Source organism: Hemiscyllium ocellatum, chromosome 45 (assembly GCF_020745735.1).
Source record: "Hemiscyllium ocellatum isolate sHemOce1 chromosome 45, sHemOce1.pat.X.cur, whole genome shotgun sequence".
Lineage (NCBI taxonomy): Eukaryota > Metazoa > Chordata > Chondrichthyes > Orectolobiformes > Hemiscylliidae > Hemiscyllium > Hemiscyllium ocellatum.
The window spans coordinates 7795878-7810070 of record NC_083445.1 but is presented as its reverse complement, the minus strand read 5'-3'; the positions used below and the strand labels follow the sequence as shown (position 1 = coordinate 7810070).

Sequence of the window (14193 nt, the reverse complement as noted above, 5' to 3'; positions counted from 1 at the left end):
ATTTTAGAGGACATTCAGCCCATCAAGCCTGTACTGTCTCCCTTCGAGGCCAATTTAGCTCATGCCAAATCCTGGCCCTTTCCCCGTAGCCCCGCCAACCTTTAGTCTTTCCTTCAAGTACCTGCCCTTTGAAAGCCAAGATCATTTCCATCACACTCTCGGGCAACATCTCCCAGACCCTGACCCACTGGCCGCGCCATACAAAAATGTCTGCCCTCGTGTCACCTTTGGTTATTTTGTCAACCATCTTGAACCAGTACATTCTCTGGTCAGTGATCTCTCTGCCAGCGGGTATAGATCCTCCCTACCCATTCTGTCTCGTCCCTTCAGTGTGGAAACCACCTTTCCTGAACATAGATCACATCCACTGGTCATGTGCTACAGTGATGGGAGTAGATGCAGTGCACATCTCCATTGCAAAGTCCAGGGTTACCACCTCCTCCAGTCTTTTCACTCTCACCTGCTCATTCTCATTCACTTAGCTACAGACACCAGCACAGGCTTTCCATCAACGGATTAAAACCTAGAGCCGAAACGTGTGTTGTTCAGATTAGCAAAGAAAGCGGACAGCAACCAGAGAGATTTAGAGAGAAGAGCTTTATTGACAATAAAACATTTTTCCTTCGGGGAAATTAAAAGCAGGACGATTTCACGTTTTATCCTGACCACAGCCTCAATGAAGTGATTATTCTTTCCATTTTCCATTACCTGTGTGGAATTCACAAAGCAAGACTACGTGATGGCAGGGAGGGAGCCGAGATTCCACTCAAAGGGCTTTCCATTGTCCAAACACAAAGTACATTCACCGGCCACATGTTAAAGTGATGGGAACACAGGCAGTGCCCATCCCCATTACAAGAGCCAGGGTTACCACCTGAAACATATACAACGCAGAGCGTTCCAGTTTAGCCTGTGCCCAAATTACCTGGCTCCTGCCCTGGTTTCAGACATAAAGAGAGACCGAAACTTGGGAGGTTGAGGGATGACCCTCTAGGGTTTATAAAATCGTGAGGGATATAGATAAGATAAATGGCAGGGGTCTTTTACCTACGGTGGGGGATTTCAAGGCTAGGAGCATAGTTTTTAAGGAGTGAGGAGAAAGATCTAAAAAGGACATGAGGGGCAATTCCTTTATACAGAGAGTGGTGCGTGTGCGAAAAGATCTTCCAGAGGTATAGTTACAACATTTAAATGATCGGGACATGAATAGGAAATGTTTGTGGGGTATGCGCCAAGCACAGGCAGGTGTCTTAGAGTCTTAGAGATGTACAGCATGGAAACAGACCCTTCGGTCCAACCCGTCCATGCTGACCAGATATTCCAACCCAATCTAGACCCACCTGCCAGCACCCATTCCGTATCCCTCCAAACCCTTCCTATTCACATACCCATCCAGATGCCTCTTAAATGTTACAATTTAGGGACTAGTTTAGTTTGGGATTATGGTGGGTGTGGACTGAAAGGTCTGTTTCCGTGCTGTCTAACATTATAACTCTATTTGCAGTTTGGATTCAGACTGGTGGACACCATAAATCTAAGGCTCTAGAGGTGATTATGATGTTAATCATAATTTTAAAAGAGCAATGAAGATTTCATGTTTAGTAAGGTGGATTCTGTATAGCTATGAACAGAAGCATTAACCCTATCCATTTCAAATCACCATTTTCAGCAGTTGCAAGTTATTGCACTTTATAGGAATTCTTTTATCTCTACTGCATGCGACATTAGAACAATACTTCAAATCTCATTGTTGTTTCACAGCTTATCGCAAACATCCATATCCCTTCACAACTGAGGATCATTATCTGATTTCCCTGAGAGAGAGAGAGAGCAAGCATGCAGTTTGGGAGGACGGATAGAGTGAAAAGTTAAAGCAATCCCTGAGGACAAGACAACAACTAGGGACAAGAAAAATCTGAAAAATTCTAATCCTGCTACTGCAGTGAGAGGCTGCAGCCACCAGGGAGCGACACGACCACACTATTTGCTATGGCTGTAGGACACAGTTTCCTCAGGGCAACATGCACTTTTCACACGATCACCTGGATTCTGAAGGTGGAGGCTACAAACATTCATTCTATCAGGTAGCTGGCCAAGCACCCTCCCTGAGTTTACTGCCTGCCGTTGGCCCGTGTTGGAAATATCTGCAGGTTGATACACAACCAATCAGGCTGAGTTACAAATGCCTCTTCCTTGGCCACTAAAGCCTACAGTGACACTTGAACCCAGAGCTTTTGGTGCAGAGACAGGGATGCTACCCACTCCATCACAAGAGCTCTCCGCATCAACCTGCAGTTGATCAGGTTGTGAGGCACCGGTTGCGTGCTTCTGTAATCAATAGTAAGACTGCGCAGTTCGGACAGTGACATCACGAACAAAACTGAACCTCCACAACAATCTTGCTCTGAGAATGACCGTGGGAGCCTTTGCATCCTCTTTACAGAGCCAATAGCAGCTTCATCTGAAAGATGACACCTTTGACAGTGCTGCACTCCGTCAGCACTGCCTCTGCATTCAAGCCTTTGGAGTCGGACCTGAACTCAGGACGCCATAAGTCAGGGGCAGGAGGTGTTGACAGGAAGGATGACAGGGAAGGGCATTGACGATGGGGGTATCAGCTGTGATCTCACTGAACGTCTGAGTAGTTTCCAAAGGGCCGAATGGCCTACTCCCGCTCCTATCTTCCTGCGGCTCACGTGGCCAGCTCAGAGTTGGGAAGATGCACTGGCTCATCGCACCTGACCCGAGGACAAATTAAAATCAGCCCTGCTCTGTTCTCTGTTCACCGGCATCTCCCTGAAATCCGGCTCTCAGGAATATTGTCAAGATTAGAGTGGTGCTGGAAAACAGCAGGTCAGGCAGCATCTGTGGAGCAGGAAAATTGACGTTTTTTTTCCTGATGAAGGGCTTTTGCCCAGAACGTTGATTTTCCTGCTCCTCGGATGCTGCCTGACCTGCTGTGCTTTTCCAGCACCACTCTGATCTTGACGCTAATCTCCAGCATCTGCAGTACCCACTTCTGCCAGCGGGGAATATTGGCCAAGCGACTGTTCAATGAGCTTCAAGATTTCATGAGAATGAAGCAGTGAATGCTCAATGTTAAAATGTTTTCTTTTTAAGAAGGTGCTGTTTTTTCCCTTTGGGATAAATGAAGAGCAAATCATTTCCACACTCTGCCCTCACCATACATCAATTATTCTTTCCATTTTCAGGGAGATGACTCCTTCACAAACCATAGTAGGACCACATTGCATCTGCTCACAGGGAGTTGGCAGAGATTACAAACTGGCATTCGGGAGTAGAAATTTATTTTATGTTAAAGCTCATGTCCCTGAGTGTGCAACAGAATGGGTGCAGGATGTTAGGCCGGAACCTCGGGGTTCCAGTCTTTGCGAGTTCTTTGGAAGGAGAGACCGCACCAGCTTCTTTAGTTTGGAGCAGAGCACCGTTTATTTTACAGAATCAAAACTGGCAAACTGTACAACGAATTCTACAGCATGCAATTCGTTGGAGAAGGCGTTCTAACCCTTCTGCTCAAATTCGCCCCAGTTATACCCCTCGCTGGCCAGTGTTCCCGGTCAGGTGTCCACGTCTGGCCTTCCTGTTGGCTACTCGTTCCCGGGCAAAGCGTTCCGCTCTCTGGTTGGATGGTTTGAGCTGTCTGTCCGTTTGCCTCGGAGCGGGCAGTCCCGTAGACATTGTGGGGCCACTGGTCCCGCTTATTTAATTAGTGGTTTACCAGAAACAATAGTTCATTACCATTTAAGTGAGTAGTTTCGATGGTTCAATTGACACCTCAAATAATCCAATTAACAATGTCTACCAGTTACAAATTCCAGAGGTACAATTAACAGGCTGTCTATCAGCTAGCCTCTGATCAGATTAGGAGGCCAGCAGTTTCCAGTTCAGTGATCATGATAGTTTAACCATTTCAGGCCCGGTATTAGAAGCACTTGTTACAGTTACAGTTTTTACCCTCCCTAGATCTAGTGTGCCCACCCCACTAGTACAACTACCCCAACAAGGGCAAGTCAGATTGGCACACGGGCAATCTGAGGATGCAGCATTGTTCACCCAGGCAGAGAGATTCAAAACTTGAAATAAAATGAACTGGGAAAAAGTTACGTCTGGTGGTCAAAGTGATGGACTAGAAGAAATCAATTGAACAATAATGGTATAGCAGCCTTAAATGTTGGTAAGACATATGGGCATGCTAGAAAGCAAAAACTCTTGAGAGTGTGGTAAATTAGAGTGTGGTTCAGGTGCCAATATAGGGGTAGGGGTAATGATTGAGGAGGACATGGCATGGGATAGGGGGTGGACAGAGGAATATCCAGGGCACAATGAGAACACAAGGAAGAAATTGGTTTCTGAAGCAGGTTTGGGAGAGCCCTCGGCAGAAACGGCAGTGGGAAACACACATTGGGGACTCGAAACATTAACTCGGTTTTTCTCTCTCCACGGATGCTGCCAGGCGTCTGCTGAGCTTCTCCAGCTATTTCTGTTTTTGTTTCCAGAACCCTTTGTTTCTTTTCAAAGGGAAACAAGTGAATGGGCGAATTCTTTCAGAGAGTTCGCACAGGCAGTAGTGGGCAAAATAGCCTCATTTTGTGCTTTATAAACGCAATATTCAATAGCTGCTCCTTCACTTGTCTCTGAGTGGGAATTAAAGTAAATGTTTTGGCGACTCAGGTCTCTAAGGAGCAAGTGCACACCCAGAGACAGAGCCAGAGGGAGGTTTCAAATACATCAGTGCACGCTCATTCATGCTGCTGTTACTGGATGCTACAACCTTGAGCTGTCATCGAAGATGGCTCAGTTATTCAGAGCGATCACTTTGGCTTTTGCCTTGAAGTTAGCCACACACGCACACACAGACACACAGACATACAAACACACAGACACACCCACACACACACACAGACACACAAACACACAGACACACCCACACACACAGACACGCAGACACACCCACAGATACACGCACACATACTCCGACACATACATCCACAGATATACACACACCCACACACATATACATACACACAGATACACACCCACCCACAGATACACACACAAACTCCCACACACATACATACACACAGGTACACACAGACACACACACACACCTACAGATACACACACACCCCCACAGACACACACATCCACAGATATACACACACCCACACACACATACATACAGACACACCCACCCACAGATACACACACACAACCGCCCCACACACATACACACACAGACACACACACCCACAAACGCACACACCCACAAACATCCACCCACACATAAACACCCACCCCCACAAATCCACACTCACATACACCCACACCCACACACAGATATACACACACACACATACACATGCGCGCGTGCGCACACACACACACACACACCCCAACACACAGGGACAAATCAAATGAATCTGGGGGGTGGAAGGAAGAGCTCAGGGCAGTGATGCCTCCCGTTGCTGATCAGCCTGAGACACCTCCTCCTGACCTACAAGTAAAACCCGAACCTGCCTTTCTCCGCTGTAGGTCGGAAACACGGATGTTCTGTGTTCTCCCGTCTAAAACGGGTGCCGTTTGACAAGAGTAAGTAGAGGTTTAAATTCCAAGGTGCAGGTCACGCCCCCAAGCACAAGACTCACCATAACCATAACGGGAGGTGTGGGTGATGTGCCGGGTCATTGGAATGAACGTTACTCAGGGCCATGAGTAGCGGGACGATGAGTGGTTGGGAGCTGGTGTGAGACAGGCGCTGGACGGACAGCCGTACGTCTGGCATGGCTTCACGGTCTGGTCAGTCTCCGTTGGCGCTGTTGCCGTCGACTGACTTTTCCGTCGAGTCTTCATCTTCCTCAGTCGTATCCTCCTCCAACTCCTCCTCCTCCTCCTCCTCCTCCTCCAGGATGTCCTCCTCGATGATATCATCCACGTGACACTCCATGAGACTGCCCTGGCTCAGACAGGTGACGACAGTTGAACCTGTGCTTTGGTGCTCCATGCTGGGATGCAGGACCTTGGGTAGGCCTCTCCGTTGCCTGCTGCGAGGGTGAACACAGTGTGTCCCGGGGATGTGAGGTTCTGAGGTACAGGAGAGGGAGTTGGTTATGTGACAGAAAAGACAATTAGTCCCTTGAGCATCTTACCGAACCTCACTTTCATTTACGTAGCACCTTTAGTGACCCTGAGGACATCCCAAAGCATTCTGCACCCCACAACGTATGGTCTGACACGTGGTGACCAATTTGAGCAAGCTGCCACAATCAGCGCCATGATCATGACTGGTTAGTGACCTTGACTTAAGGTCAGCTATTGGAGGCAAACGGATCCAAGATAGACAGGCAGGAGGCTGGCAGAACGGAGAAGGCCAGGCAGCATCAGGAGGCGGAGAAGTCGATGTTTCAGGTGTAACCCTTCTGCCACCTGTGTACCCTTAACCCCACCTCACCACACTGCACCCGCAATCCCCTGTATCTGCAGCACTCCCTAAACCCAGCCCCAACCCTGAAACATGGACTTCCTCACCTCCTGATGTTTCCTTGACTGGCTGTGTTCTTCCAGCCTCCTGCCTGTCTACGAAGGATAGCGACTGGCCTGAAGAGTCCACTGCTGCACCCGAGCCCCCATTGTGGAGACCCGGGATCTTTCAGACTCAGGATTCTGCTTTCCGGTCGCACTCGCAGGTACAGCCTCACACTTCACCCTGTTCTCCATCCGTCCCTACACCCTTCACCCCACTCTCCATCCACCCCTACACCCTTCACCCCACTCTCCATCCGTCCCTACACCCTTCACCCCACCCTCCATCCACCCCTACACCCTCACCCCACTCTCCATCCGTCCCTACACCCTTCACCCCACCCTCCATCCGTCCCTACACCCTTCACCCCACCCTCCATCCGTCCCTACACCCTTCACCCCACTCTCCATCCACCCCTACACCCTTCACCCCACTCTCCATCCGTCCCTACACCCTTCACCCCACCCTCCATCCACCCCTACACCCTCACCCCACTCTCCATCCGTCCCTACACCCTTCACCCCACTCTCCATCCGTCCCTACACCCTTCACCCCACCCTCCATCCGTCCCTACACCCTTCACCCCACTCTCCGTCCACCCCTACACCCTTCACCCCACTCTCCATCCAACTCTACACCCTTCACCCCACTCTCCAACTGTCCCTACACCCTTCACCCCTCTCTCCATCCACCCCCACACCCTTCACCCCACTCTCCAACTGTCCCTACACCCTTCACCCCACTCTCCAACTGTCCCTACACCCTTCACCCCTCTCTCCATCCACCCCTACACCCTTCACCCCACTCTCCATCCAACTCTACATCCCTCACCCCACTCTCCATCCACCCCTACACCCCTCATCCCACTCTCCGTCCACCCCCACACCCTTCACCCCACTCTCCATCCAGCCCTACACCCTTCACCCCACTCTCCATCCACCCCTACACCCTCACCCCACTCTCCGTCCGTCCCTACACCCTTCACCCCACTCTCCATCCAACTCTACACCCCTCACCCCATTCTCCATCCACCCCTACACCCCTCACCCCATTCTCCATCCACCCCTACACCCCTCACCCCTCTCTCCATCCACCCCTACACCCCTCACCCCTCTCTCCATCCACCCCTACACCCCTCACCCCATTCTCCATCCACCCCTACACCCCTCACCCCATTCTCCATCCACCCCTACACCCCTCACCCCTCTCTCCATCCACCCCTACACCCTTCACCCCACTCTCCATCCACCCCTACACCCTTCACCCCACTCTCCATCCAGCCCTACACCCTTCACCCCACTCTCCATCCAGCCCTACACCCTTCACCCCACTCTCCATCCACCCCTACACCCTTCACCCCACTCTCCATCCAGCCCTACACCCTTCACCCCACTCTCCATCCACCCCTACACCCTTCACCCCACTCTCCATCCACCCCTACACCCTTCACCCCACTCTCCATCTGTTCCTACAGCCTTCACCCCACTCTCCATCCACCCCTACACCCTTCACCCCACTCTCCATCCATCGCTACACCCTTCACCCCACTCTCCATCCACTCCTACACCCCTCACTCCACTCTCCGTCCACTCCGTACCACCCCTGTGCCAATCTCTGCCCTCTGACCTGGTGTGGAAGAACATTCAAACCAGCCTGTGGTGGGGGGAGGGGAGGGGGAGCTGCTGCCCTGGGTTTAGTGATTACCAGTCTCTGCTGATGGGACTGGGTCATGCCCGGACTCTCTCGGAGCTCAGGGTGTTGGTTGAGAAGGGGGAATGGGGCAGAATGTATCTACCTTACCCTCGTTCCATGTGAAAATCCTGTCATCTCCAAACTCAAAGTGCCTTCACAAAGACCTCGAACACAAGAGCAGGCCATTCGGTCCTTTGAGTCTGGTCGTCCCTGTTCCCACTACCTCCCCAGTACCCTCCCATCCCTATGGGCCCCTGGATCTGTGTCTCCCGCCATCTTGAGGACGCTCCATGTTCTGGCCTGGACCTCTGTCTGTGGTGGAGAATTCCGCACCGAAGCCAGTCCCAGGAGGAGGAGTGGGGTGTGGCCCAACCTCAACTCCGACAGGACAGGCCTCGGGACAGGAAGACACCGCGCAGCAGGACGGGTGACAAGAAAACCCCACTGCTGTGACCACCCCGCCAGGTCGTGGGTCGGGGCGTGGAGGAGGTGCTGACCTTTGCGATTGTAGCAGTCCTCGGCGTAACAACTGTGGGGTCTACGGCTTCGAGGGCCACTCCCCTTCTTCGGTGGAAGGATACGCAGAGGCGTCACACCACTCTGACAAACGTAGCACGGAGCGGGTAGGCCCATCTGTCCAAAGCCCCTGAAGGAGAGAGAGTACACAGCTGGCCAAGAGAAAGAGATTCTGTTGCCCACTGTCCGTCAATGATGCGAATCCGTTTATACCCATTCGCAGGATGTGGGCGTCGCTGGCTTGCCCAGTATTTATTGCCCATCCCTACCTTCCCCATGGAGAAGGTGGTGGTGAGGTATCTTATTGATCCACTTGGGGGTGTGCAGTGATTATAATGGGGTCAGCCAGGTGGACCTCATAGAGTCTGAGTTCCCTGACTGGGGCTGTTAACCTGGTCCAATCAGGGAGCCCTGGCTGACAGATATGAGCAGCAGGGTCTGCTTGTTCTGTGGTGCTGTGGAGTCCGTGGACCATGTGTATGTTGGGTGTGGGCGTTTGCACTCCCTTTTTGATTTTCTTAAAAACCTCCTCCTCTGCTTTTGGTCGCACTTCAGTCCCACGCTCCTGATCTTCGGGCACCCGGTGCGGAGGAGGGAGGGCAGGTTTGAAGACCTCCTCGTGGGTCTGCTCCTGGGCCTGGCCAAACTAGCCATAAACAGGTCCAGGCAGCGGGCCGTGGAGGGGGTCGTTAGGGCCGACTGCCTGCCCCTCTTCCGCGGTTACATTAGGGCCTGGGTGTCCTTGGAGAAGGAGCACGCGGTGTCCACCAACACCCTGGAGTTGTTCAGGGAGAGGTGGGCGCCACAGGGAGTGGAGAGCATCATTTCCCCCTCCAACGCTATTTTAATTTAGTCCTTGCCCTCCCCTTCACTGTTTTGATCACACAGCATTGCCCTTTGATGTGAAGGGCACTGCTTGTCACAGGCCACTCGGGTGTTTTTCCTACTTTGAAATAAAAAAGAAGAAAAAAAAAGAAAAAGAGCAGCAGGGTCACCTTGTGTCTCTCACTGCGTCTCACACCTGCACACACACACCATGGGGGCTTATAAAAAATTAAACAGGAGTATCAGAGGATCTGTTCACTCTGAGAGCTGGCTCTTGAGGGAGCTGGATCAGTGTGTACGCGCGGGCAAGGACTCTCCTCCTTAAAAAAAGAAGAGAAACAAAAAAAACGAAGCAGGGTCACCTTGTGTCTCCCTCTGTGTCTCACACCTGCACACACCCCTCATGGGTGCAGGGGGAAAATATCAGCACTACCGCAGTTAGGCAGTAGTGTGGGGAAAGAAGGAAAACAAAATAGGCAGGAGTCTCAAGAACAAGAAAAAAAGAGAGAAAAAAAATCAGCAGGGTCCTGTCACCACAGGGAGGGGGACGGGCTGTCCTACAGGAGACTGGAAGGTGTCAGAGTGGACCGACAGGAGGAAGGGGAATGGGGCTGGGCTGAGAGGAGGAAGGGGAATGGGGGTGGGCTGAGAGGAGGAAGGGGAATGGAGGTGGGCTGAGAGGAGGAAGGGGAATGGGCTGGGCTGAGAGGAGGAAGGGGAATGGGGCTGGGCTGAGAGGAGGAAGGGGAATGGGGCTGGACTGAGAGGAGGAAGGGGAATGGGGCTGGGCTGAGAGGAGGAAGGGGAATGGGGCTGGGCTGAGAGGAGGAAGGGGAATGGGGATGGACTGAGAGGAGGAAGGGGAATGGGGCTGGGCTGAGAGGAGGAAGGGGAATGGGGCTGGGCTGAGAGGAGGAAGGGGAATGGAGGTGGCTGCCTCAGAGTGGCCAGAAGGTGGGAGAGACGGCTGGTCTATGATACCTGCACTGTCTATTGTTTGGTTCGCAGACTGTGTGTGATTGTGTTTACTGTTTACTTCGTGACGATTTATGGGGGGGATTCAAGGTTCCTCCTCACTTCCCTGCTCACTGGTTATACAGTAGGGTTTGGGGTGTGGAGTCCCCACCCCTTTCCCCTTTTAATTGCTTTTTTCTTGTATACAGCTGTTCATGTTAACTGTTTGTTTGCAATTTGTACTGGTTAATACAATTTTTAAAATCTGAACAGCAGGGTGAGAGGTTCTGTTCACTCTGAGAGCTGGCTTTGAGCGAGGTGGGTCAGTATCGTTAACTGTGCACGGGTAAATAACGGGGGTGTGGGTACTGGCCTGTGTGGAGATACGTCAGTGGATACTGGGAAACCCACAATGCCCTTCGGGTTGCAGTACCAGCATGCGACAGTGAAGGAACAGCGATATATTTCCAAGTCAGGATGGTGAGTGGCTTGGAGGGGAACTTGCAGATGTTGTCATGTGTCTGCTGCCCTCGTCCTCCTAGATGGAAGTGGTCTCAGGTGTGGCAGGTGCTGTCCGAGGATCTTTGGTGACTTGTTGTAATGCATCTCAAAGACGGTCCACACCGTTACGACTTAGCTGCCAGAGGAAGGGGTGGAGGCTGGTACAATTGCAACATTTAAAGGGCATTTGGATGGGTATATGAGTAGGAAGGGTTTGGAGGGATATGGGCCGGGTGCTGGCAGGTGAGACTAGATTGGGTCGGAATATCTGGTTGGCATGGACGGGTTGGACCGAAGGGTCTGTTTCTGTGCTGTACATCTCTATGACTCTATGGTGAAGAGAGAGAGAATCATGTCAGTGTTAGATTAGATACCAATCAAGCGAGATGCTTTGTCCTGGGGGCTGGTGAGCTTTTTTCATGGGGTGTGAGTGTCACTGGAAAATTGCCGTCCCAAATTGCCCTTGAGCTGAGGGGCTGGCCGGGTGTTTGCCGGGGGCACATCAGACAGACTGGGTAAGTATGGCAAATTTCCTTCCCATTCATGTTAGTGAACCAGATGGGGTTTTCACAACAATAGTTTGGCAGAGTTTGTGAAACTAGATTCCACCAGCTCCCCTCATGAGATTTGAACCCATGTCTTAAGGCTGTTGGACTGAATTACTAGCCCAATGAGGTGACCATATGGCCACCATTTCCCCAGACAGTCTGGGAGCTCCAAGCATTATCAATGAAGGTGTTCTGTACCTTTCAGTGATGGTACAAAGGAAGTCAGTAACAAAGCCACCATTTCCCAGAAGATTACGGGGTTAATGGCTGATATTCCCCAGCACCCTCCTTACCCAAAGATGTTGCCACAGCGCTGGCAGTGAAATTCAGCGTAGCCCCACATTTTATCAACCGGTACTGGGTTGTACTTCACCTTACACCTCCGACACCTGGAGACCTATGGGCAGACAAGACATTCTCACATCACGGGGGAGTCACGCTATCGGAGAGTCTCAACACCCGAAGTTCCCTCCCCATTCCTCGCCCTGTCCCAGTGATGCCCTGAGGGTGGACATTCCGAGAATTTGAAGCAGGAATCGGCCATTTGGCCCATCAAGCCCACTCTGCTGCCCAGTAGGATAATGGCTGGCCCCGGGATTCAATCAACTCTCCTGCCCCTACCCAATCCTCACCCTACTCCATAATCCCGTGAGAGATTAAGATCTCTCTGTCCCAGCCACTCCGTTATTCAATAAGGGAGCATCCCTCTGGGCTAGACAATTCCAAAGGTTCGCAATTCTTTGTGTGGATCAATTTATCTGCACTGTTGGTTTGGAACTTTCGACATGACGATCCAGCCACACCAATCCTACCTTTTACTGAGGTTCCTTCCCCTATTCTCTCCCCCACATTACTGCGCTGCCCTGTGAGCTGGTGCCTGGTTCCGCCAGGCACTTTCCCTAATTTCACCCAACAGAGCTCACTGCCCAAGGAATGGGACTGAACAACACCATTCACCATTTAACCTCCCATTCCCCCCCCCCCTCTCCATTCATCATCAGATTTGTTTCCACCCACTCCGAAAACTCCGTGTTCAACTGCATTGGCTGGAAGGTGGGGCATGGGAGATTTAACACAGTCCGACCGATAGACCCACACAGAGACTGTGTGTGTGTGTGTGTCTGAGCGATGTGTGTGAATGTGTGTTTGTGTGTCTATATTTGTATGTCTGTGTATGCATGACTGTGTGTTTGGGTGTGACTGTGCATCTGCATATATGTCTATGTGTGTGCGCGAGTGTGTGTAGGGGGGATGTCTACGTGTGTGTATGTCTATGTGTGTGTGTGTGTAGGGGGAATATCTGTGTGTGTATGCCTATGTGTGTATGTATATGGGGAATGTCTGTGGTGTGTGTGTGTCTATGTGTGTGTGCGTAGGGGGATGTCTGTGTGTGTGTAGGGGGATGTCTGTGCGTGTGTGTGTCTGTGTGCGTGCGTCTATCTATGTGTTTGTGTGTGTCTATGTGTGTGTGTATATCTATGTGTGTGTGTGTAGGGGGATGTCTGTGTGTGTGTAGGGGGGATGTCTGTGTGTGTGTGTAAGGGGGATGCCTGTCTGTGTGTGTGTGTGTGCATCTGTGTGTCTATGCATCTGTGTGTATCACTGTATGTTTCTCTGTGAGTGTGTCTGTATGTGTGCCTCTGAATGTCTATGTGTCTGTGTGTCCGTGTGTGTGTGTCTGTCTATGTGTCTGCGGATGTGTCTGTGTGCATGCCTCTGCATCTGTGTGTGTTTCTCTGTGCCTGTGTGAGTCTGCATGTGTTTGTCTGTATATCTGTGTGTCTGTGTGCCTATGCATGTGTGTGTGTGTGTGTCTGTATGTGTCTATGTTTCTATGTGCGTGTATGTGTATGTGTGTTTGTTTGTCTGTGTGCGTGTCTGTGTGCATGTGTGTGTGCCTGCATGCCTGTGTGTGTGTGTGTGTGTGTGTGTGTGTGTATCTGTGTGATTTATTGATGTGCATCATTCCACAGGTAAGCACATTCTGTGGGTGCCCATTTTCTGAGGTGGGATTTGAACCCAGAGCTCCTGGACCTGAGAGTAGGGGTTACTGACAATGCAGAACAACATCTCGTGGAGAGCTGGGCAGTGATTGGTTTACTGGAGATTCCTCAGGAAAGTTGGATCAATTCAACTTCCCCAACTCCCTCAACTCAGAGAGGCCTGAGTGCCATTCCTGGATGGGGTCAAAGGTCAAACCTGAGTAGCCCTTGGGGAGACCTGTCAGGGTACAGGCCATTCCCAGAACCCTCACATGGAGACAGCGGGAAATCGGGCAGTGCCTTACCTGTTTCCTATCCGGCACTCTCCTCCACCAGTAATGATCACACTGTGGGCACGCAAACTGTTTCTCCACCCACGGTATCTGCTTGGCATTGGCCTGGTTAAACAGCTTCAGGTTCATCTGTGTCAACTGCGAGACCAATTTCTGGGAGTAAAGGGGGGGGGGGGGGGGGGGGGGGGGGGGGGGGGGGGGGGAAAGAGGATGAGAAAGGAAATGAAAGGTCACTTCTTAAAAAGTCCTTTTCTACAGTCGCCCCTGACATTTCTCGATTCATTCCACCCCCTGACTGTCCGTGGATCAGAGGTCCCTGGAGACATTCCCACAATGGCGAC

General features: G+C 51.4%; 1 protein-coding gene across 1 annotated transcript in view; it reads right to left on the bottom strand.

Annotated features, from left to right (window-relative positions):
- Window positions 1-3423: 3423 nt before the first annotated feature.
- shfl (shiftless antiviral inhibitor of ribosomal frameshifting) overlaps window positions 3424-14193 on the bottom strand; it is a 26907-nt gene continuing 16137 nt past the window's right edge. The window contains exons 6-9 of the mRNA XM_060855214.1: window positions 13865-14005; window positions 11871-11974; window positions 8731-8879; window positions 3424-6102 (exon numbers count right to left, since the gene is read on the bottom strand). Of these exons, the coding sequence (XP_060711197.1) occupies window positions 5819-6102; window positions 8731-8879; window positions 11871-11974; window positions 13865-14005 (678 nt within the window). The 3' untranslated portion in view covers window positions 3424-5818. The remainder of the gene's footprint in view (window positions 6103-8730; window positions 8880-11870; window positions 11975-13864; window positions 14006-14193) is intronic.